Below are 24,726 nucleotides of genomic sequence, written 5' to 3' on the forward strand. Positions count from 1 at the left end.
AGGCCGTGGCAGGATTCCGTGCTTCCCCACCTCCCCATGCATGTCCTATGTTGTTGGACTCTGGGGCCATTGTGGATGTGATTTCCCAGGGCTCCATTGGCTCCTGGTTATGTGGTAACTGGAGGGGTGCACCAAGGAGGCCTGAGCTGCTGCCAAGAGGGAGGGAATGAGGGAGAGAGGCCTCCATGCTGCTGGCACAGGGGTAGCCTAGCCAGCCTGGTAGGAGAGGCTGCTTGCCTTAGGTAAGAGTTTAGGAGTTCCCTCAGGTCCAGGCAGGCCCATCTCTACCCCTGTTCCTCCTTCAGCCTGTACAAGTCCCCCCCCCCCAGCACCCCTTGCCTACCCCCGAGACTTGTTGACACAAATGGTGGCACAGGTAGAGTGAGCTGGTGACAGGAGATGGTGCCTTTGGAAGGTGTGTGGGAGAGAACTTGGTGGACTTCACCAGAGCTGGGGATCTAGATGAGGAAGGAGCCCGGCGCAGAGACCCTGCCTTACAGCGGCCAGTGGCCTTGTCTTTCAGGAGCCACAGGACCTACTAGAGACCCTCTCTTTCCTGCTGCTGTTCAGTCCTTCATGGTGGCTCCATTGTACCCTCCCTCCCTCCCTCCCTCCCTCCCTCCCTCCCTCCCTCCCTCCCAGACTGGGGTTTCTCCCATCTCCCTGCACCTAATTTCTCAGAGTGTGGGTTCAGAAGATGACAAAGAGTCTGTATTTCAGAAGACTAGTATGGGGGAGTGTGGGAGACAGCCAAGCACTTAGCCACCCCGAGGTGTAGCTCATGTTCCAGCCACAGCACCTGGGAACGATGTCCCCATGGGAGCAGTGTGAAGGGGTGAGCATCTGTGTCTGTTGTTGGAACACAGGGTGAAGACACTGCCCTTCTTAGAAGGGTGCCTGGGGTGCTTTTGGAAGAAATGAGTCCCCCTGTGCCCCCAGGCCTTTGTGGAAGTGAGAGGCAGTCCTCAGTGTGATTCCTGCTGCTCCTCAGTGTGCTGGCAGTGGATGTGGGCGGGGCCCAGGGTTGCTCCTAGAGGCTCATCGGGATTCCTTCCTTCCTTCCTTCCTTCCTTCCTTCCTTCCTTCCTTCCTTCCCTTTCTTGGTTTTTTTCTTTCTTCGTTCATTCCTTCCTGTTTTTTTTTTGAGACTGGGTTTCTCTGTTTATCTGTGTGGCCCTAGCTGTCCCAGAACTTGCTCTGTGGATAGGGCTGGCCTCGAACTCACAGAGATCTATCTGCTTCTGCCTCCTGAGTTCTGGGATTAAAGATGTATGCCACCAACCCCTGGCTTTTTTTTTTTTTTTGGATTTATTTATTTTTAAAATTTTATGTGTTTGTATCTATGCTTAAGTATATGTATATATCTGAGCACTACATACATGCAAGAGCCCAGAGGTAGCCATGAGGTCCTCTAGAATGAGGACTTAAAGCAGTTTGTGAACAGCACTATGTGTTGCTGGGATCTCAGCCCAGGTACCCTGCAAGAGCGGGAAGCCCTTTTAACCACTGAGAATCTTTCCTGCCCTCATTGGTTTTCCTATAAGGAGGTCGGTCGGTCCCAGGTGTGAAGGGAACTAGGAGTGATCTATTACTTCCGTCTCTCTGTCCTCCCGCCCTCCCGTTTGTCCGTCCATTCATCCATTCATCCATCATCTATATTTCCGACCTACCTATCGTCTGTGGAGAGTGTCAGGGCCTTGTATATGCCACGCAGTTACTCAAGCATTGAGTGGAGCTGCACCCTCAGTCTGCAGCGGGTGTTGCATTTGGTTGGAATCATGCATCTGCAGAGCCTGTGGCTGGGTCAGGCCCACAGGAGCTTCTGTAGCTGTTAGTACTTGCCAAGGAGCCAAGCAGGGTTGAGCTAGGTCATCAGTGGGTCTGTGGGTGTGAGTGTGCATTTGTGTTTTAATTCTCCTGAGTTTCAAAAGTGAACTGTTGGTGTAGGCCAGTGGTCAGCAGCCCTTCTCTGTGAAGGGCATGGAAGATAAAGGTGTCTGCTTGTCAGCCCATCTGTCAGAGGAAAGCAGCCCCAGAACAGTCGATGCTGTGTGTGGCTGTGACCCAGCAGACGGTATGCCAAGAGAAGGAGGGCTGTGTGCTGAAGTGTAGGCACAAAAGGAAGAGCAGGGGTTGGGCTGAGCTCCTGCCTAGCTTTGCCACAGTGTGTCCCACTCTCCTAAAGGCCGCTGCACCCAACTCTTCTCCAGTCATGTTAAGGCTGAAGTGACGTGCGTGAGAGTGCCCTCCTCACCCAACACACCCTGTGTCAGGCACAACTTCTCTGGCTTTTTAAAGGATTCTATTATTTTATACTGTCTCTGGCAGGGTATGAGTGACTGAGTGCAGGTGCCTGTGGAGGCCAGAGGAGGGTCGTGGATCTCCTGGAGCTGGAAAGTCACAGGCAGTTGTGAGCAGTCTGTTATGGATGCTGGAAACGGAACTTAGATCAACTGCAAGAGCACTACCCCCTGCTTAACCATTTCTGACTTTGGGTTTTTTATAGCCTTTTTCAGTCCCACAGAGAGTACCAAGGGCCTTGAGAGTCAGCAGCCAAGAGCTGTGTGTGCTGTGCAGGCAGGTCCCCAGCCCTCTGGCTGTCGCAGTTTTCTCTTCACATCCTCTATCTCAAAAGTTGGGTGACCTGCCCTCCCTCCGTCTCTGCACCATCAACCGAGACTCGGCGGCCTGCAGGGGTTCTGCCCCACCTGGGAGGCTGCAGGTTGGTAACTCATCAGTCAAATTGGATTATTCTTTATGGTTGGGAGCAAATTGAAATTGTAGGAGGAGATTTTCCTTCTCACATTTCAAGGTCAGATGAGAGTATTTACTGGTGGCCTCTGTTTATCTGGGAATGCAAATTGAATTTGGTGATTGAATTGATGAGATGTTAGGAATAGCCTCATCAGAGGCTGTGTGCCCAGTGGCCAGAGACCAGGCGGCTTTCTCCTCTGCTTCCTTGGCTGGGCCTTTGGTTGGTAATTCCTTAAATCTCTGTCCCTCATTTTCTAGTTTGTCTCTACAATTTGGTAGTTTCGTGATTTTTTTGGGGGGTGGGGGGTGGGGTGAGTGGGTGCCAAAAAATGTATAATAATGCTTGAGGTTTGAAGCAATGGAATTGGTATAGAATACATGAGCTGCGTGCCATGCTGAGCCCTGTTGTCAAGGGTGCTGGGGAAACGTTGACTCTTTCTGAGTTTGCAGGCTGCCCCACTGCAGATGACCGGGGAGGGCTGCCACTTGTTTCCTCCTATATTTCTGATCCTTGCCTCTCCTAAAATTCCAGAGCAACCTCCTGGTTCAGGCTAGACATGCTGACGTGGCTCCTTGAGGCTTGTTTCATATCTTAGCGCCCTTGGGGTCCGTTGGAGACCTCCCCAGAGTGTGCCAGGATCATCCTTCCAGCAGCAGGGCCTTGCCCTTTGGTAAAGACTCAGGGACAGTACAGGACATCCTAGTTCTGTCTGCAGACTCAGTAATATAGGTGTGGCCGCTTTGCCCTGCTGCTGGTAGTGCTTGTAAGTACTCTGTACTCGGTGCTGGGGTCTTTGTTCTTTGTTGGAAGTCTTTTAGAAACAGAATACCTTTCTAGGAGGTAGCTAGGAATATACAACCAGTGACCACCAAGGATGTGACATCCAAAGAGATACAGGAAGCATGTGGCTCTACTCCATCCCTGGCTGGTGTGTGTGTGTGTGTGTGTGTGTGTGTGTGTGTGTGTGTGTGTGTGTGTGTGTGTGTGTGTGTGCGCGCGCACGCGCGCGCCTGTATGTGGTGGGGAGATCTGACTAACTTGCACGTATTTCTTCCACACCTTCTGTTACATATGTAGCTCTCCATCTGTTGGCTTTTTCCCCTAAGGCCACACCTACTAGAAATAAGCCTGAATCACCTGGAGTCTGGTCGTCAGCCATGCTGTTTGGAGGGTCCTCCTGAGTGGTGACTTAGACTGTTGTGAGATTCTTACCCATCAGCCTCCCACCTAGGGTGGCCCTGAGTGCAAGGTTTCCAGTCACTTCCCTCTGTTTGTCTTTTGTAAAGCCCCACTTCTTTCTCCTCTGGCCTCTCCTCAGAAGGGGCTCCCCAGTACCCTTGCTCTCCTTTCTGTGTGTCTGTGTGTCTGTGAGTATCCTTGTCACAAAGCTCTGTTGGCAGACAGGGCCCGTGATCTCCCGCAGTTGGAGAGCAGCATGATATTCTGACATCATGATGTTCACTGTCTGGTGGGTAGCTACTCGCCGACTACTACATCTTGACCCTTTTTGGCTCTGTCAGGGCTTGCCTCAATAGCATGGCTGGCCCTTTCCCGGGCCTAGGAATGGGGCCTGATACAGACTGTAGGACTGATTTATTGGCTGATCAGCTGGCCTTCTGCTGGCCATCCATTTCTGGGGCCGTAGCTCTAGCCCATCCTCTGGGTGGTCCCTGCCTCTGGGTGGTCCCTGTTAATTCTTCATTCACTGTACAATCAGATTTCTGGAATTTTCTTTCAGCTTATAGAGACTCCCCAAGGGGCTGGGAGGAAGCAGAGGCATACTGACCCTTTTCTGCTCTGTGCACATGGCGTAGGGGCCGTAGGTGACTGCATCTCAGCAGTCAGAGGCCCAGAGGCCTCAGCTGTGGGGACCTGCATCTCCTCTTGACATAGGAGTGGTGATCCGGGACCTATAGGTACCTGGCAATGGCTTAGCTCCCCCTGACCTGGATGTCTTAGGTCAGTGCTGCAGGCTGTGCCAGGCATCATGCCCAGAGGCCAGGGAGGGCAAGCATCCAGTTCTCCTGGTGCGGACACAGTGGTTTCACAGAGGTGATTCAGCGGCTTAGGTCTGCATTGACTCATTCACAAAGCCCAAGGTTAGAAATCATTTGTGTTAGCAGGTTCTGATCTGCGCTCATCAGCCCTCCAAGAATAAAGGTGCTGGAGGGTTTGAATAAAATTTTACTAGTGTTTTCTTAACCTCATGAAAGAGATGAATTACACAAACCCACAATGCACAAGGGGGTTCCATGATCATAACCCGTAGGAAACCACTGCCGTTCGTGTGTGTCATCAGAGGTGGCCCTCTATGTGACGCTAGCCCTCAAGTGTGACAGAACAGGGGTTATCCCAGTGAGTCTGGGCTCCTGTCCCAGCTCTGCTGTAGTCAGGGCCCTTAAATTGCAGTCTTGTCTTCCTCTGGTTCTGGAGTCGGGGTTGAGGGCCCAGTGCTGGTGGGTGGGTGTCTGAGGAGGGCTGCTGTTCAGCTTGGTGTCAGCTCCTGAGGGCTCATCCAAGGCTTCTTATCCCAACCTGAGAGCTCTCCCCTCACTGTCCAGGCTCCTCCCAACACCAGCATGTGGAGGATTAGGGCTTCACAACGACCTTCAGTCCTCCGCAGAGATGCCATACCTCAAAGATGTTCTTATCTGTGTAGCCTTGGCTGTCCTGGAACTCACTCTGTAGACGAGGTTGGCCCCCAACTCAGAGATCCACCTGCCTCTGCCTGCAGCACCACCACCGCCCAGCGTCTTAGTTCTTACATAGGATCTCATGTAGCCTAGGCTCACCTTGAATTTGCTCCATAGCCAAGGCTGGTCTGGGTTCAGACCTCCTGCACCCACGTGGTTGGTGCTAGAGTCACGGATGTGTCGCCTCTACACCTGTGTGCAGGGTGTGTCGCCTCCACACCTGTGTGCAGTGCTTCGGAGCCCAGGACTTTGGGCCTGCTAGGGAACATTCTGCCCAATGAGCTGCATCGCCAGCCCTCAGTTGTTTGTGGTTTTTGTTTTTTACTTAGAACCTGGGTTTGTCCATGACGTGGAGACACATGAACACTCCATGTTTCTGCACCAGGCGGCGCTCCAGTACTGCGTTCTATGCAGTGTGGTTTTGAATGAGCGACTTTATTAAGTATATAGCAAGCCGGTGGTTAAAAAAAAAAAAAAGCAGCAAGTAATAGATGATGTATAGCTAGATAACAAACATTATCCAATTGAGAGTGTGTAACATCCAGCAGACACCAATTAGGGGAAGTTGAGGCAGCTGGAGTTCCCCACTGAGCTTTTTCTCCATGGCCGAGCTCCCGTGGCTGAACTTGTAGCTTCTCGCTCCCTCGGCAGGCACTTTTATATCATGGGATAAACACTGGCGACCTGGGTTGAAAATGGTTCCAGCTGTTTTCAAGGTTGTGACATTTTTACCCTTGAACTGCTCTGCTGTCACAGGGTTAGATGGGCCAGCCCAGGCAAGAGGCCTCCAAGGTACTTGCAGATACATGCTTGGGTCTGAGACGAGGGAGGTCCAGCCCTGCTGCCAGAGCCAGCTTCTTGGTGAGCTCCACAGCGCATGACAACTCACCACATGATGTGTATGACACACCGTGACCTGGTACATGGCCTTTTCTCTCTCATCTGGACACTAAGCATGGCTTTTCTCAGAACTGCTCTATGGTGCCACAGTGTTTGGGGCCCCACAGGGTCTGGTGATACAGGCATGTTTTTCTTGCCTCATGAGTGTGGGTGCTGGGTTCGAGCTGAGGAAGGCAGGCCCCGGGGCTTTGAAACACTAGGTCAGGCCAGGAGAGCTGAAAGAGCATGGTCTTGGTGTCTTAGAGAAGGTTGTTAAAATGTCCCCTGCCGTTCTGCAGTGTCTCCTGGCCTTGCCTAGTTCCTTGAAAGTAGATATTCTTAGGCCTGGGTTTCTGACGAAGCTCACATGAAAGTGAGCGGCAGTGGCCCGCCACATCCAAAGATGGCTCTCAAAGGCTGGGACTCACTCACTCAGCAGATGTGCCTCAGAAAGGCAGCGATCGATAAACACGCTCAGCTTCTCCTTGAAGCACCAAGAGCTTCGCTCTGAAGTCCCAGAGGTTCGTGGAAATGCCGCTGCCCTCAGAGTTCAGCGCGCCGTGGAGCGAGAGCTTTAATTTTTTATGAGCTTTCTCTTCTCTTCCTTGGAAGAAAGGCTCGAGTTGAATGGAGAGAACCTCCCTGGGGGGTGAAGGGAGGGCAGGAGAGAGCCAACAATCCTAGGAACTGATGGGGATCTGTGTTAGGATGAGGTGGCTCAAATTCTTCCAGCTGTTGAGGCTCTCATAGGGCCCATGGGCACAGCGGCAGAGATCCCCTTCCAGCCTGAGGTCCATGTCAACTTGGGGAGGCCTGCATCTCTGCATTCTGGCATGCCGGGGTGTCTAGGGCCATGTGGTAGGCATGGCTGAGAAGCCGGGCTGTGAGCGAGCGTCCCGAGCCTGTTTGGACATTGTATTGCACCCTGCACTGTTGTGCTGGTTTTGTCTGCAGGTCCGTGCCCTCTCCATGGGACCAGTCTGTCCCCTCCATGGACCCGGCTTCTGAGTGGGGAGCATCCTCCTGCTTCCACACTGCTTTCCATTTCTAAGCAGGACCCAGCATTTCTAGACTCTTGCCCATCGGAGACCATCCCGCCTTCTACTCAGCTCTGTAGCCCAAGGAGCAGGTGGAAGGGCTTCTGAGTCCTTTTCTTCCTTCCCGTTGAGGGGTTTTCTACTTGCTCTTGTTCCTCCTCAGTTCCTCACTGCTTCCTGGCCAAGGACTCTGAGCCCCATAGCCGACTCCCGTTTGAACACAGATATAAGAGCCATGGGTCCTCTGTCTCGAGTGTCCCACACGTCTTCTCCTGTGCCTGCAGGCTTTAGTTCCTTCCATCCACCTCACCATGGACCAGAGCACTCCTTCCATCACTGCTGTTGCCCTCTGCCATCGCCACTTAGGCAACAGTGGCTCAGCTCTGTGGTGCTTGGACCTGCAGCCCATGTTTGCCATGCCGGCTGCACCTAGTTTGGCACCTAGTTAGCCTGTGGCAGGTGCCTGAAGAGCAAAGCGAGCAGGTCTGAGGGCGCCCCATCTGCTTCTTTCCACACACCATCTGAATCAGGTCTGTGATGTCTGCTGCACTCAAACCAGCCCCTGCCAGTGCACTCTCCCCACCTAGGTACTGGTCCTGCAGTCCAGAAGGCATTGCTGTTTCCTGTTTGTGTGAGCTCTTCCTCCCCTGCAGTCCCCTGGTCGGCGGTTTATGCCTGTTTAGCAGCACCTTATGTGAGTGAGCCTTGCATCAGGTGTTTGTGTGGGCGGAGCGGGGAGGATCCCAGCCTGTTGATCTTGGTGCTCAGGGCTTCACCCAAGTTCTGCAAATGGTGCTCTGGAGCGCCCTCTCTCTGCCATGCTCTCAACTGCAATTTACAGCCTAGGAACCTGGGAACGTGTTCTGCCTTGGGAACTGACCTTATGGCCTGCTGGTCTGCAGTCCTGCCTGCTGTCCAGGCATCTTCTGTAGGACCATGCATTCCTCTGACATTTGGTTTTGCCCTCCACAGCAGATGGAACGTTTTTTGCTAATAAGGGAGAGTATGGGGACTGGGGAGATGGCTCATTGAGTAAAGCATCTCCTATAAAACCACGAGGACCTGAATTCGGGTCCCCAGAGCCCACATAGAGCTGGGCACAGTGGTGTACCTGTGTTAGGCAGAGACAGACAGGTTCTAGGGCCCCATTTCCTAGCTAGCCTGGTCAAAACGGTGAGCTACTGGTTCAGTAAGAGACCCTGTCTCAAAAAATAAAGTAGAGAGAGATTGAGGGAGACATCCTGACATGGACCTCTGGTGTGCACAGGCGAGCACAGAGGGTCCTTATGCAGGGGAGGAGGGTATGAGAATGATGAGGGTTGTGGATTGAGGCTGTAGATCAGTGGTAGAGTGCCTACCTAGCATCTATGAGGCTTTGGGTTACACACCTAATATTCCTGAGGGAAATCTTTTCTTCTTGGGAAGGAGTGCTGTGGGGAGGAGAGACAAGAGTTTTCTTTATAATGAAATTTTACAACTCGAGGCCTCCCCACGCCCTTGAGACCCCACCCTCTCCCATGGTGCCATGGTGCACACATCTCTGTACATGGCTTACAGTGGGTGTGGTGTTCCACACTGTGACCTAGGTACAGGACTGAGATTGTGTAACTGTGTCTTTGCCTTCTTAGGTAGCAGAGCCTAGCTGCAGAGTGGAGGTGGGTAGCTGGCTCAGACCTCAGGCAGATTTCCTGCTGTTCAACCCTGCTGCCGGGTTCCGTTACACTGAGCCCTGGTCCTCAAAGTTGGCAAAGTGGCTGTCCTGGTGTGGCCTTGGGATTGTTTGTGTGGGCAAGACCCTGGGGAGCTATGGGGGGACTGCTGTCCCCAAGTTCCAACCTTGGATGTGAGGTCTTCCTGCAAGACTCCCCTGAACCGCATGCTGAGGCCAGCTTGTCAGAGTGGTCCCAAACCCCCAGTCCCACCCTGCCTGTGGGCCGTCACCCAAAAAGTTGCATTGCCATGTGTCTGTCTTTGTGTGCTTGGCTCTGAAGCAGCTGAGCAAATGCTGCCGTTCTAATTAAATTACCCACTTTGGAGCAGTGATTTAAGGCGCTTGTGAACCTCCCCACCTGAATTCAACGATTCAAGAGTCGATTTCACAGTCCTTGATTATTAAATTGGTCTATGAATAGTTTTCAATTGAACTGGAACTCAAAATAGCCTCTTTATATGTCTGTTTCCCATGAATATTAGCTATTGCTTTACATTTGGGGTTGTGATGCACCTAGGGTGCAGGTGGCAGCTGGCTGCTTTCTCAGTGGGGCTAGGGGACAGCACGAGGCTTCCTGAGATTGCACAATTGAAGCCAAGCCAGTGTCCTTGATGTCACTTGGTCGGCTCTGTTTGCTGTGGTTCTGTTGATGACCCAGAGCAGGGTTCCCTTTGACACTTTGCAGGAGGACCAAGGGCATCACAGGCCCCTGCTGAAGTTTCATAAATGTGTGACATTAATTCACTTTCAGATTAGACTTCATCTTGTTTAAATGATTTTACTAAGTTATAATTTACAAATCCCTGTATTCACTCAGATGTGACATAGACATATTTGCAGGGGTGTCCACCTGACAGAAGCGTTATCTGCCGCCCTTGTGAATTGAGGTTTTCTTGAAATGGTGTAATCAAAGCAAGCAAAAATAATTGGATGCGGGAGTGATCTGAGCTGCAGGTGTCTCTTGCAGGCCCCACCCCCAGGTTGTACATTTTCAAAGTAGCTGCAATGTTCTGGTCATGGTCACTTTGCATGAATGTTGCAGATGTTACCTGAGAACAGAATCCTGACCCGATGCCCTGCTCATGTATTAGGGGGAGTGTGTGTGTGTGTGTGTGTGTGTGTGTGTGTGTGTGTGTGTGTGCGCGCGCGCGCGTGTGTGTGTGTGTGTGCGCGCGCACGCGCCTTCCTGATTGCCTGACTATCTTTGTATGGGTTCACACGTGCAGGGCACATATGTGGAGGCTGGAGGATAACCTCCAGTGTCAGTTCTTAGGCACCATCCACCTTTGGCTTGAGACAGGGTCCTTCATTGTCCTAGGACATGATCAAGTAGTCTAGAGAGCTGGCCTGCAAACTGGCTTACAGGTGCGTACCGCCACACCTATCTCATTGTGTGGGTGCTGGCGATCTAAACTCAGGTGCTCGTGTTTGTAAAGCAAGTATCTGCCAGCTGCTCCACCTCCCCAGCCCCCAGGTTCTGGTTTCTGAGAGTTTATTCAGAACTCTGTTTGGGAAAGGGTCTCTGCTGTGGCCCTTGGTGCGCGTCATACAGCCTGCAGCATGCCGTCTTGGTGGTGGGGCTGGTCAGTCTTCCTGACCACTCCTGCCATCCGCTCTGGGTCTGTCTGCTGTGGCCCTGTCCCCATCTAAGGATGGGATGGAGCCCAGGGCACTTGACTTAATGCGATCCTTGCCCTTGCTCTTCTGTGGCTTGCTGTGTCCTGTGAAGGACCAGTGGCAACAAAGGCTACAGCGGGCGGCTGTGGGACTGGTGGGCTGGAGAGATAGCAAGGGTGTTATCTGAGGGTCTTTGCCAAGATGCTTTCGGTCAGCCTGGGCGTGGCCAACCACCCTTAGAGGCCTCAGTCCAGAGACCTGGGCCTCTGAAGTTCGTAGAGACAACTGATTAAAGAGGGCTGTGGTGATGACATAGGGGAGGCAGTGACCAAGCCAGGGAAGCCACAGGAAGCAACAGGAAAGCATATATCGTAAAGGGAAGCCAGGCTTGGTGGCACACTCTGTAACCCTGGTTTCTCAGGAGACTGAAGCAGGAGATTACAAACTCAAGTTCAGCCTTGGAAACTTAGTGAGATACTGTCTTAAAGTAAAAAATAAAAGGAGGACGGAGCCAGGCTTGGTGGCACACTCTGTAACCCTGGTTTCTCAGGAGACTGAAGCAGGAGATTACAAACTCAAGTTCAGCCTTGGAAACTTAGTGAGATACTGTCTTAAAGTAAAAAATAAAAGGAGGACGGAGGATGTAGCTCAGTGGTAGAGCACCTGTCCAGAATCCCCCAGTGAGGGGCTGGGGTGTGGCTCGGTGGGAGAGCCCCTGACTACAACGCCCTAGTGAGAGACTGAGAGCATGGCTCAGTGACAGAGGTCTTCTTAGTATGCTGAGGGCTCTGGCTTCAATCTTCTGTACTGCAGAAATACATACATAGAGAAAGGGAAAGTAGAGGAGGTCAGAATCCATCGCCTGAGTATGTCCTGGCATCTGTCTTCACAGGGCATGCCTAGCACCCAGCGTGAGGCAGCACTTTCTCCTTCAGAAAGTCTTCAGGCCCAGTGCCTGCTGTGGGGGCTGTGCTCTGCACCCCCCTGTGCTGCACATCTGTGCCGACTGTGACTCACTCACATGGGAAGTGCTTGCGCTGGCAATTTAGCTCATTCAGAAGTGCCGTCCTGAAGCGCCTGTGGCTGACAATCTTTCCCATTGTGTGTGGAGTTGCACTTCCCTCCCCTCGCACCGTGTTCTGGGATCACCCTGGGTGTCTTTGAAATCCAGAACCTCCTGAAAGGCACTAAGTAGCTATTCAGGAGCAAGGAAACGGCAGGCAGCGAGGTGTTTGCACGTGCAGCTCTATTTTAGGACGCCCCTGTGGGGTACACAGTGGGGGATGTGTCCCCAGTCCTGGGGGATGGGCATGTCAGGCCTCATGGCTCTCCCGTCTTGTCTTCTGTGCAGTGCCCGGGGTCTGGAGAAGGCCCAGCAGCAGCTCCAGGATGAGGTCCGGCAGGTCAGTGCGCAGCTGCTGGAGGAGAGGAAGAAGAGGGAGACACATGAGGCGCTGGCCCGAAGGCTCCAGAAGCGCAATGTGCTGCTGACCAAGGTACAGCTCACCCGGCGTGGCTAAGTTTCACCACACCCATGCCTGGCCTTTTCCCTCTGATGGCCTGTCTTTATCCAGACCTCTGTGAAGCTGCGTGTTCTTGCCTGTGGTCCATCCCTCACATCTCCAGCAGGTATCCCACATCCGCTGGACCACAGGCCAGGCACAGTGCAGGCCTTCCCCAGCGGCAGGCTGTAGTGGAACAGTGCAGTTAGGCACTGTGTGCTCTTAGTCCAGATCTGAGGACAGTCTTTTGAATGGCACAAAGAGTCACTTAGAGGCCAGAGTGGCAGCATACAACCATAATCCTAGAATTTAGGAGACTGATGCAGGAAGGGAGGTGTGGATTGAAGGCCAGCTTGGCCTCTGTGCCTCGACCCTCTCAAAACAACAAGATTCACTTTCCCTGTGCGTCCTGACCTGGGCTGGTGCAGTTCCCCAGGGGAGTGTTCCTGTAAGCTGGCCTCCTCAGTGCTTGTCAGCTTTCCTGTCCTTTGCTGCCTGCACGAACAGGGGAAGCTAGAGTGGGCTTCGTTCCGGCATGGCCTGAGGATGGCCACCTGTCTTCAGGTGACAAAGCAAATGCTGTGCTTCCCAGCAGAGTGGTACGCTCTGCCTAGTGCCCAGCCTCTCTCAGACTTGTGGCCCAAAGGCTTTCTGATGTCTTGCATGGTACACTGAGGTCTTCAAGTGTGAATGGAAGTTCCTAATGAGTGTTATTTAGAGCATCTAATGGACTCTTGGCTTTCAGAGCACAAGGAAGGATAAATTGGATCTGTCCCTGGCTACATAAGAGTAGAGAGCCCAGCTTGCTGGGTGGAGGCCACCCTCACCTTGGTGGAGTGTAGGCACGAGGCCTAAGAAGTTGGTGCACCCGGAAGATCCAGGGTGTGTGCGACCAGCTCTGTGCTTGGCGGCGTCACTTGGAGACCTGACTCTTTGCTCCTGGGATCTCTCGGTTAGGATGCTGCTACAAAGCGAGCCAATCTCCTCCTTCCCAGTGCAGTCTCACAACTACCCCTGACAGCCCCGTGCCCACCCCCAGTGTCTCGGAAAAGGAGGGCTGACATTTGTGTTGGCCTCAAACACTTCTTGCCAGGGTCGGGGACGGGCTGAGCCCTCTCTTCAGGCCCTGGGTCCCCCCAGGGCCCAGAAAGGGAGGTGGCCGGAGTGTCCTAGTTGAGCTAGCTGCTGAGTCCCAGCACCGTCCTTGGCCGAGAAGATGCTCGGCATGTTGGCATGGCTCCTCTTCTGGGCCTCAACATCATCCTTTCCTGCCCAGCGCCTGTCAGTGTGGAGCCCATGTGACGGGAATATGTGGTCACGGCCCTCAGGCTTGACAGTGCACTGGGAAAGAGGCAAAGCACGCAGCCACACACTCACCAGCCGTGACAAAGACAAACACCACTGTGCTCGCTGACGTGGGAGGAGCTGTCGGAGGTGAGGCTTAAACAAAGACCCAGAGGATTTACTGTTTACCAGAGCATGTGAGGAGAGCTGGCCCCATCTCCACAGAGCCATGGTTCAGGGAAGAAGGCTGTCACAGAGCCAGTGTTGATGCCAACATGCAGAGACGTGGAGGCGGAAGGTGGTGGATGTCCTGGTCTGCTGGCCCGTGGGCAGCTCACCACAGGGCTGGTGCAGGATGCCCCCGTGCTGGCGGCATGGAAGACAGAGCTGGCTCTCGGAAATCTCAGAGAGTGGGGTGGGGAGGGGATCTGCTTGGTGACTTTCTTAGTGGGCAACATGCTTGTGTTCTGTGACCCAGAACCTCCAGACTTACTGTGTAATGCAGATAGAGAGGTCAGTGTTAATCTCAGAATCATTGCCCAGATGCTGCAAGAGTCAGCTCAGTGGGATGGTCCTGGGCTCCTTCTGATGCACTGTGGAGTTCCACACAGGCATTTTGAAGAAGCTCTCTGAAGCATCCTGCAAGCCCAGCAGTGAGGTCCCTGCCCAGGGAGGCTCTGCAGTGCGGGCCCAGGAGATGAAGCTGCCTGTGAATTGTCCAGGGGAGAGACTGAGTCAGCACATACCTGTTCCATGCTTCCGACCTGCCTTGCCCATCCCAGCCAGCCTGGTAGAGAAGCTCCCAGTCTCTTAATTTCCGAAGTTTGCCCACCTGTCACAGCCTTCTGGCTCCTTGGAGAAACTGCTCTGGGGGGTGGGGGGCACAGCTGTTTTGTCTACTTTCTGGAGAAGTCGGTGATCTGATCTGGGTGTGTGTTCCCACAGGTGTGCACCCATGTGGTCCGGGTACATTTGTGGACTCGGTTCTGTGGCATTCCCAAATGTGTATGCTCCTGTGGTTGAGATTTTTTTTTTTGTCAGTTGGGTTTATCCCATGGCTGTTGGGGGCCGTGCTGTGTCACCAGAGCTGGTGTGAACTTGGTGGCTGTTTGGGCTTTGTTTCAGGCTTGGGACTTAGGTGACAGAGAGAATTGCTGGCAACGGAGCTGGTGCAGTGTGGCCTCTGAGCTCTCCTGGTGCCCTGGACAGATCTTGTGGGGCTTGTGCTGCTGTCCCGTGTGGGTGTCCTTGATGTTGCCACCAGGTGCTCCCGTGTCAGGAGATTTCCACTCCTCTCTGAAGATGGAAAGCTGATGGCTTTCTGGTTCAAACTGGCCTCACTCTGACCTGTGCTGCACTGCTGGCCTCACTCTGAGTGAGCGAGAAGGTGGCTATTGATTACCCAACCCTGACTGATTATCTATACCAGCTGTCCCTCCGAGATAGGATCGATACCCATTGCCTTCCTAACCCTGGGATACAGGAGTTTGACTTGCTGGCTAGCCGGCATGATGAAACTATTCATTAGGCTGCTCTGGTGAGGCAGGCACAAAGGGCATTGTCACGTGATTTTATGGGCATGGTATAATGACTCCTGCTGGTACCTGCCTCCTAAGAGCCTGGCTGGCTTTCTTGGGCTCCCTGTGGCGGGGGAGTGTTCACTCTTCACTGTCCCTGTGAAAGCTGCTGGTAGGCCTCAGTCTTGAGAACTGCTCACCTCTGTCTCACCATGCCTCTGTGTACCTCCAGCTCACCCCCCAGGGGAGGATGTGGCTCCTGTCATCTGCATGGTCCTGGAACTGGCTGTGGCGCTCTGCCTTGGCATCCCCTCCAAGGGCCTCTTTGCCTGCTTCCCGTTTCAGTTTATGGTTCTTGACATGCGCAGTTTTGTCTCGAGACCTTTATTAAGCGGCTCTAGTCTAAGGAGTTAATTGTTACTGATAGCTAAGAGTATAATTACCTTGGTAAAATATCAGGACTATTTTAAGCGATTGAAAATTGGCTTCTGGCACTTGGTGAACACAAACCATTTTCCTATTTGAGGCACGCTATTTCCAGTGTGCACTAATATTCTACACCATAGTTGCAGAATCATATTTATAGAATGTAAGCAAAATTTTATTTTTTTAGTGAAAGAAAATTTCTGCTTTCCCTGTTTGGTCCCCCAAATCCCTGGGGGAGCAGTCACTAGAAAGCAGATGTAGAAAGGTATGGCTTGCTGGACCTTTGGTGACCAGTCCCATCGTTGTTACATGGTAGCTTAAGAGGATATTTAGTTGTCATGGTGGTGTCTTGTCTTAGGACCCCTCAAATTGTTTTAGTAGGCCTAGACGTGTGTGTGTGTGTGTGTGTGTGTGTGTGTGTGTGTGTGTGTGTGTGTGTGTACGTACATGTGTGGAAAGCAGAAGACAACTTGTAGGAATTGGTTCTCTCTTCCATGTAGGATCAGCACAGATTCTCAGGCTTGGCAGTGGAGTGCCCTCACCCTGGGAGCCCTTGTCTTTTGAGACAGAGGCTATCATTGCCTGGAACTTGCCAAGTAGGCTTGACTTGGTGGCGAGTCCCAGGGAGCCGCTTGTCTCAGCCTCTCCAACATGAACCTGCATCTGGTTTTTAGATGGATTCTTGGGTTCTGACTCAGGTCTTCATGCTTGCAAGGCGAACAGTTTCCCAATCCAGCCGTTTCCACAGCCCTGGACTGGGCACTCTGAATGGTGAGTGTTTCCTGCTTGCTCTGCCTGCATAGCTGTGAGCACATTCTTGGAGGAAGTTTCTTGGGAGGTGAGGTCCTTCATGCTGTCTTTCATGCTTGCTGGGAGACTGAGCTGTTCCCTCCTATGAAATGTCCTCTGAGGCAGGACTCTCCACAGACCTCAGGTGCTCACTGTCTCAAGGTCTCTGCTGTGGCAGGATCGTAAGCACGCTGGCACTGTGCCATGAAGTACCATAGCAGTGGAGCTAACATGGCATCAGTCCCCAGATGCCAGTAGCCAGCTTGTCCACCATGCCTGCCACATTTTAGTGCTTTTGTGAGCTACCAGGAGGGATTCTGGTCAACCCTGAGGCCTGGTGAGATCCCTCCATTCCTAACCTGCAGTATGATTTACAGACTGCTCCCGTGGAGAGGTGGAGACCACAGGCAGTTGTGCGTTTCCGTGGCCCAGGAAGGACTGTGGGCAGGAAATGGGCACCATGTCCAAGGGTGTGGTGCTGAAGCAGAGGCTCATGCAGCCCTTCTTGCTGAGTATTTGGTTTGGAACAACTTGAGTTTCTCCCTGCTGAAATATTGTCACAAGGTCAGAGGCCACACGCCTGTATTCATACACAATAAAGGAAGTTGATGTTCACTCATTCTTGTTTATTATACATGTACCCAGCATCGCCAGTTTTCTATTGGAGACCTCCCTAGCAGGCGCAGCACTGGGCAGGACACTGTGTGCAGATGAGCCCCAATGGCAGTGGAGGCTCCCTGGGTCACCAGACCCCCTCCTACACACCTGCACAGATGGTGAATCAGGTGGGACTCCAGCGCCCCCTCTGCCCTGCCCTCACACCCTTTCCATCATGGCACATGTTGTGAAGGACGTTCTCGAGGCGGAGTGACTGTGAACTAGCTGCGGGGTTCCCTGGGGAGGAAACGGAGCAAGAGCTTGGTGAGGAGCAGCTTCCCCAGCTAACCAGTGTAGGGAAATAGTAGGGCTCTGTAGGAGACTGTGTGTGTTCAGTATGTGTGTATTCCTTGTTCAGTTTCCCATGTGTGCTTTACTGGTCTACAGTGTCTGGGGCTTCTTTGCTCCTGTCTCAGCATTATGCTTTGGAGGTCTGTCCTCATAAATAGAGCTCACTCACTGGCCACTTGTGTGGTCGTGGGGTGACTATACCATGATGTGCCCATCCATTTCATCTGGTGCACTTTGGCCTTCCCCAGTATGGCTGGTGCTGTGGGGTGTTTTGGAACATGGCACCAGGCACTTGCGGCCATTGTGCCCTTGCTCTGCCATGTGCTTTTCTCCTCCCCAGCAAGTTTTGTGCTGAAGGCTGCACATGAACATTGAAGTGCAGGAAAGACTGAGGCAGGCTGCTGCTACCTGCCCCCATAATCTTGTGCCCCCCTTCCTCCCAGGGGATCCACCCCCTCCTGACTCTGAGCGTGTCCAGCTGTGGACTGACATTAATGGAGTCACAGGGCCCTGTTGTTTGTGTCTGGTTTCTGTTATCCTCAGTAAGATTTGTGTTGCTCTTGTGTGGAGCTGAAGTTGCTAGATTTTTCCATTGCATGTCAGTGTTCTACCATGCGAATGAATTGCTGCTTTTGTGCATATGCTTGAACACAGGGAGTGCTGTGACTGACCGCTCTGGCCTTGGGTGACCATGGGCTTCCTTGGGTTGGCCGACCACCTGCCACCCGAGGACCAGGTGAGGGTGCAGCGTGCATGCTGCTAGGAGCACAGGACCATCCTCCTCCTCTAGATTCACATCAACACTCCAGTTCTTTGGCCTCTCAACTTTCCCTAGGGAGGAGGAGCAGGAGCTCTGGATTCTGGGTATGACCCCTGGCTGGGAGATAGGACCCTCTTCACCTGTGGCATGCCTTTCCACTCTTGTCACTGCCGCTGTGTCTGCAGGTGAACAGACGTTTTTCATTTTAATTGCAGTCCAGGGTATCGATTTTCTCTTTCTGCCGGCACTCTGGGCGTCTTGATTAAGTATCTCTACCGACTGAAGTCAGGCCGATATTAAAGGGATCTCACAGCTTCCTCCGAGCAGTCTATGGTTTTACCTTTTATGCTCGCATCTGACAGGCGTCTGGAATTGGGTTTGGAGTGTGATATGAAACAGGTGCCCAGGCTTGTTCTGTCCTCCGTGATCTGCTGTTGAATGGCTCTGCTCATGGATGGAGCATCTTTTGGCCGGTCCATAGTGAGCTGCTGTGGAATATGTACCATCAGCTCCTTGTGTCTGTCTGCAGTGTCACTCAGTCTGAACTTCAGATGTAAAGTGTTGCTATCTGCCCAGGAAGTCTTCCAAATCAGCTGTTGTTTACGATTCCTTAGCTGCAGTGGTCCAGGCTTGTGAGCCTGGCTACCTGCTCTGGATCAACGTGAGCCACAGAGTGAGTTCAAGGCCATTCTGAGCAAACTAGCAAGACCCCACTGCAAAATAAAACATGAATAATTACTGGGGGAGATAGTTGGGGAGACGGCTAAAGAGGTAAAGATCAAGGATTTGAGTGTGACCCTCAAGACCCACGTACGAAGCTGGGTAAGTGGGCTGACGAGGGGACCCAGTGGGGAAAGATGCTTGCTCTCAAGCCTGATTGACCTCAGACCCTGGAACGCACAAAAAGGTAAAGATGAGAGCTGACCAGACAAAGTTGTTATCTGACTGACAAAGGTATATCATGGAGGCCCTCTCCCTAATAAATAAATAAATTTGAAAAGAAAGAAAGAAAGAAAGAAAGAAAGAAAGAAAGAAAGAAAGAAAGAAAGAAAGAAAGAAAGAAAGTAAAAGGGGCGGGAGAGAAGGTTCAGTCATTAAGAGCTCTTGGTATTTTCCAGAGGACTCAGGTTTAGGTCTAGCAGCCTCGCTGGGATACTGGAACTACATGTAATTCTAGCTCCAGGGGGCCCATCATTCCTTTCTGACCTCTGGGGATGCATGCATGCACACACATACACACACAAGTAAATAAATAAATAAAATAAAAATAAATCTTAAAAATTTTGTTTTGTACTTTTCATACACGGGCACCCCCTCCCCCGCCACTCACACACAAATTGCTCAAGCAGAATGCTTGCCTGACATGCATAAGGCCCTGGCTTCTATCCCCGGGATAGATAAATAAATAAAACGTGCTCCTGCAGGTCTTTAGGTCCCTACACCTCCCTGTATGCAGCTGGTTACCTCCCACAAAACACTGCTGGGGTACAATTCAGACTGCAATGAGCTCATGAATCATTTTGGGGAGAAATCGTATCTTAGTGTTGTTAAGTGGCATTAACCATCCCTCATTTACTGAGATGGTCTTTAATTTTTCACAGCAAGTTTTATAGATTTTACACTAAAAATCTGACACGGGATTGGATTTTCCTCCCTACTATTTTCTGCTCACGCTGTGTGCTCTTTTTGAAAGACTTATTTTTAGTTATGTTTTTGTAGGGGGCGGTGTGCACATGTGAATGGGAGTATCTGAGGGGGCCAGAGGTGTCAGATCTCCCAGAGCTGGAGTTACAGGCAGTTGTGAGCCTCTTGACATGGGTGCTGGGAGGTCAGCTTGGGTCCTTCCCAAGAACAGGAAGTGCTCTTAACCCCCAAGCCATCTCTTCTGCCCTGTCTGGTGGGTTTTAATGGTATCTACTGAGACTTGGATTTTCTTTTATCTTCTGTCTGATGGGTGTGATCAGGCCTGGGTGATGCCTCCTATGGTCGACTCTGCTTACCCTCAGCGCAGCCTGGGGACGAGCATGATGGAGGAGGAAGTGCCTGCGCACCGCACATGCTGTGGGGCTTTTGATTGTTGGTTGTGATGATAGAAGATGTCCTGTATGCCTGTGACCGAGCTTCTCCTGCAGCACCCCTGAAGTGGTTGTGCTACAGGGTGAGCATGGGTGGCTGACTATGCCATCCTGTCCCCATCTGCGCTTGCCTTGCCCCATGACCTTCAGGATGTAGAGCTGTCTGGCCATGCCTGTAATCCTGGTTCCCATCCCGGCTGAGTCTGATGCTCAAAGCATCTCGTCAAAGCAGAATCATGTTTATTGTTTTACTTTTCTCAACTAGCCTGTATCACATTAGAGCAGTCTTAGCATTATTGTTGTTGTTATTATTATTATTATTATTAATTGTGTGTGTGTGTGTGTGTGTGTGTGTATGCTGGCATAAGTATTGGCATGCTGCACCTATGGAGGCCAGAGGACAACCTGTGAGTTCTCACTTTCCACCTTTATTGGGTTCTGAGGGTTTCACTCAGATCACCCCATTAAGCCACCTCGCCAGCCCCAGTTTTAGGTTTCAGATAGTGAGCAGCAAGCCAAGCATCGCCAGCACCTTCCCCCTTGCTTTGTCTGCGTGGCCTCCCATCTGCTGACTCTTAGGTCTGTGTCCGTGCACTGCTGTGGTCAGTGTTCTAGTATGGAGACACCTTGCACTGTGAGGGTCGCTACAGGCATGTCATCTGTGAGGCTAGATGGGTGTAGGATTTCCACACTACAGGTAGCCCAGGAGCTTTCTCCACCCTGGACACTTGTGTGCCTATCTGGTCATCTCTGCCTCCTACTGCTGCTTTGGATGTCCGGCAGCCCTGCCCTCCGCTGTCTCCCAGGCTGTGCCTTCCTGTGTGTCCTGTTGGATAGCATACAGTCCTGTTAGACTGCTTGTAACACGAATTGCTAAAGGTCTTATTAATAGAAAACCTGGAGCCAGATATTGGGGTGAAAGCTGAAAGATCAGAGAAACAGAATAAGCCACCACCAACCTTACCTCTCTAGCTCCTCAGCTGATCTTGTTTCCACGAATCCTCAGACTGAAAACCTCCGAGTCCTCACCCCTGAGGGTCTCAGTTGAATTGCTGCTTAGTTCCTGTCTCCTCACACCTTATATACCACTCTCCACCCAGCCATGTCACTTCTGGGATTAAAGGCGTGTGTGCTTTCTAAGCAAAAGCATGAGATCTCCAGTGTTGGGATTTAAAAGCGTGTGCCACCACACCTGACTCAGTTCCCAGTGTGGCCTTGAACTCACAGAGATCCAGATGGATCTCTGCCTCCCAAGTGATAGGATTAAGGGTGTGTGCCACCACTGTCTGGCCTCTATGTCTAATCTAGTGACTGGCTCTGTCCTCTGATTCCCCAGATAAGTTTATTAGGGTACACAGTATATCACCATAACTGGTAATACATCTTTGGGATTCCTCTAGGTTTTTCATAGCTTGATCACTCATCTTTTTTACACCACTGATTCTTGCTCCCCCCCCCCCTGCCCAGGTGGACCCCTGCCTGGATGTTGGGCTCTGTGTGGACATGGGTTGTGAGTACCAGCAGTCTTTGCTGGGTTGAGCACTTCTTGTGCATGTGGAGGTCAAAGGACAGCCTCTGCATCTTCTTCAATCGCTCTTCACCCTGATTTTAGAGACAGGGTCTCTCATTACCCTGGAGCTTCTTAAGTAGGCCAGGCTGGCTGGCCACTGAGCCCCAGGGATCCTCCTGCCTCCACCTCCTCGGCAGTGTGGATACGGGTACACGACCACACCCAGCTTGAATGGGCAGCAGGTGCTTTACTGACTGGTCTGTCTCCTCAGCCCCCAGATCGATGTCTTTCACTTAGGAATGTGACTTCAAATTCCTCCACATTTTTCTTGACTGGATCGCTCAGTTTAAAAGTCATTGCTTACTATTGCAGAGCATGGTGGACTGCAGTTTACCCAGCATTCATTTGCTGGTACATTTCAGTTGCCTCTGGGTTCTAGCGGATTTGAATTCAGTGGGTTTCATGGCAACGTGCTGGTGTGGTAGCACTGCCCAGCTCTGGGTGCTTCTGCCAGACCCTTCTGCATGCAGCCACCCTTAACCCATGATGGTCTCCACATATGGACTTTCCTGTCCTCTTGTGAGATCCTCTTGAGGCTGGGGCTAATGAAGAAACTGAGGCACAAAGACCAGTGATGTGGGTGGAAATTCAGAGCAGTTCTACTCTGGTAGAACTTAAGGACAGATGCACGACTGAATTTCTTCTGTTTTGTTTGCCGCCCCCCCCTTCGTGTGTGTGTGTGTGTGTGTGTGTGTGTGTGTGTGTGAGAGAGAGAGAGAGAGAGAGAGAGAGAGAGAGAGAGAGAGAGAGAGACAGACAGACAGACAGACAGACAGACAGTGTGTGCAAGGATGAATGCACTCAGGCCAAAGGAGGACATCAGCCCCCCCACCCCCCATTACCCTTATTTCCTTGAGATATAATCCCACTGAGCCCAGAGCTTGCTATTTTTTGGGGGAGGGTGTCATTGTTGATTTTTGGGGAGTGGGAGAGGACTCAGTTTGCTAGACAGCAGTTCTCTGTGATCTTTCTGTCTACATCCCCCCTCAACTCCGGGGCTACAGGCATGTATAGCTATGCCCAACTTTATGTGGGTACAGAGATTCAAACTCAGATCTTCGTGTTCCACAAGCAGATACTCTTCACCCTGAGCCATCTCCTCTGCTCTGTTGCTTACTTACTCGCACGGCACCCTGACCACTCTGAGAGCTCCACGGAGCCTGGCTCTGTTGCTTACTTACTCGCGTGGCACCCTGACCACTCTGAGAGCTCCACGGAGCCTGGCTCTGGTTTCCTTTTGGCCTTGCAGTGAATGGCAGTCCCCTGTCTCCGAGGTAAGTGTCAGGGTTAGGTGGAGGCTTACGGGTGCTGGGGTTGTGCTGTTTGCTTAGCCGTCTTCCAACCAGTGGTGGCTGTCCTGTGGACCTGGCTTGGAACGCCGTCCTCGGGCTCTTCGCCACTGACCCCACCTTCATCCTCTTCTCAGTGTCCCTGGGATGTGGGACTCCAGCCACAAAGAAGGAATCTTCCTGCCCACTGCCTTCTCTGTGTGGATGATTCTGGATCACAGGGAAGCTGTTGTTGTTTGTGAAATGGTGTTGCCCATCACTCTGCAGCCTCCCAAGTCTGCTGCAGAGTGATCCTCTGGCTGCGGCACAGGCTGTGGGATGGGTGCCACGGCCTTCTTTTTAGCTCAGCCAGTTGAGGCTTAAGTGCGGCTTAGAGGCTTAGTTGAGGCTGCTCGGCAGGAACGGATGCTCTATTCTCTTATTTTCTTCTCATTGTGTCCCCTGCACAGTCTCAAGCCAGAATCTGTGTGCCATGCTCTGCTCAGTGGTGTTTGCTTCTATACACTGGTGGTGAGGGAGTCCCTCATATAGTACTGAGGCTTGGACCATGGGCCTCAAGCATGATTGACAAGACCCTACCTCTGAGCAACATCCCTAGCCCTTTGTAAAAACTTACTAAGTCACCCAGGCTGGCCTTGAGCTCAGAATTCTCCTTCCCCAGTCTCTTGAGTAGCTGGGACAGCAGGCCTATCTACTCAGGCATGTCTGGGAATCCTTTCTTGTGACCACTGTTGAGACTGGAGTCTTCTGTTTAGGCCTCGGCCTGTAGGAGGGTCTGGCCTGGCTGAGCAGGCGTTTAGTTCCTGAAGGCCTCAGGACCCTTTGGAGGCTGCAGCAGCTACCCATGTTGCAACTCGGACCTCTCTTCTACTTGGGAAGCTGCAGGGCCCTCCCTGGTGCCCTGGGTGGGTGTGCAGAACTTGACTCCGTGTGGGTTGGAGTGGACAAAGGGGCAGGCCTTTTCTGGGGTGTGGCTCCTGGTGTGCCCCTATTCTCTCTGTCCCTGGTACTTATCCTCTCTCCTGCTTGTCTCAGAGGGGAAAGCGACTCACCATGGCTCTGGGCCTTTCAGGTTTGTTCACACTGATCACTCTGGCACAATTTGAATTGGCGCCTCTCTCTCTCTCTCTCTCTCTCTCTCTCTCTCTCTCTCTCTCTCTCTCTCTCTCTCTCTCAGTGTGTGTGAGTGTGGAAGTCAGAGGTTGACATTGACATGGATGTCTTCCTCCATCACTCTACACTTTATTTGCCGAGTTGGGGTTTCTTGCTGAACGCAGACTTTGCCCATTCAGCTAGTCCAGCTAGCCAGTTGCTCCAGGGATCTGTCGCTACCTCCTGACTGCTGGGCTGCCATGCCCACCTACCTGGCTTTTCACATGGGTACTGAGGGTCTGAACTCTGTTCCTCATTGCTGAGCTGTCTCCTCAGCACTTCATCTGATGACTTCAAAAGATAGAAATGTGCCCAGTGGAGGTGGCGCACACCTTTAACCCTGGCACTTAGGAGGCAGAGGCAGGTGAATCTCTGAGTTTGAGGCCAGCCTGGTCTATAGAGTGAGTTCCAGGACAGCCAGGACTACACAGAGAAACCTTGTCTCAAAAAAAACTAAAAACAACAAGAAAAACAACTTAAATGAAAACAAAAAAACAGCTTAAAAAAAAAAAAGATGGAACTGTGAGAACTAGTATTGGGGATGTGTGCACACACACTTGCAGATGTGTGCATGTGCACACCAACACACCTGAGTGCCTGTTTATTTGCAGAAAGCCTGGGGTGCCGGTAGAGTCGGTGCCCATGAGGACCCTGCTCCGGGTCCCTGCATGCTCTCCCTTGCAGCTTTGCTTGGAGGTTGGTGGTGTAGCTGCTCCTAGGGT

General features: G+C 52.1%; 1 protein-coding gene across 1 annotated transcript in view; it reads left to right on the forward strand.

Annotated features, from left to right (window-relative positions):
* Mad1l1 (mitotic arrest deficient 1 like 1) overlaps window positions 1-24,726 on the forward strand; it is a 334,799-nt gene that overhangs the window by 135,415 nt on the left and 174,658 nt on the right. The window contains exon 11 of the mRNA XM_052754234.1: window positions 12,044-12,188. Coding sequence (XP_052610194.1) covers window positions 12,044-12,188 — 145 coding nt within the window. The remainder of the gene's footprint in view (window positions 1-12,043; window positions 12,189-24,726) is intronic.

The sequence above is a fragment of the Peromyscus californicus genome, unplaced genomic scaffold, assembly GCF_007827085.1.
Source record: "Peromyscus californicus insignis strain IS unplaced genomic scaffold, ASM782708v3 Scaffold_2__1_contigs__length_46816999, whole genome shotgun sequence".
NCBI classification, from domain to species: Eukaryota; Metazoa; Chordata; class Mammalia; order Rodentia; family Cricetidae; genus Peromyscus; species Peromyscus californicus.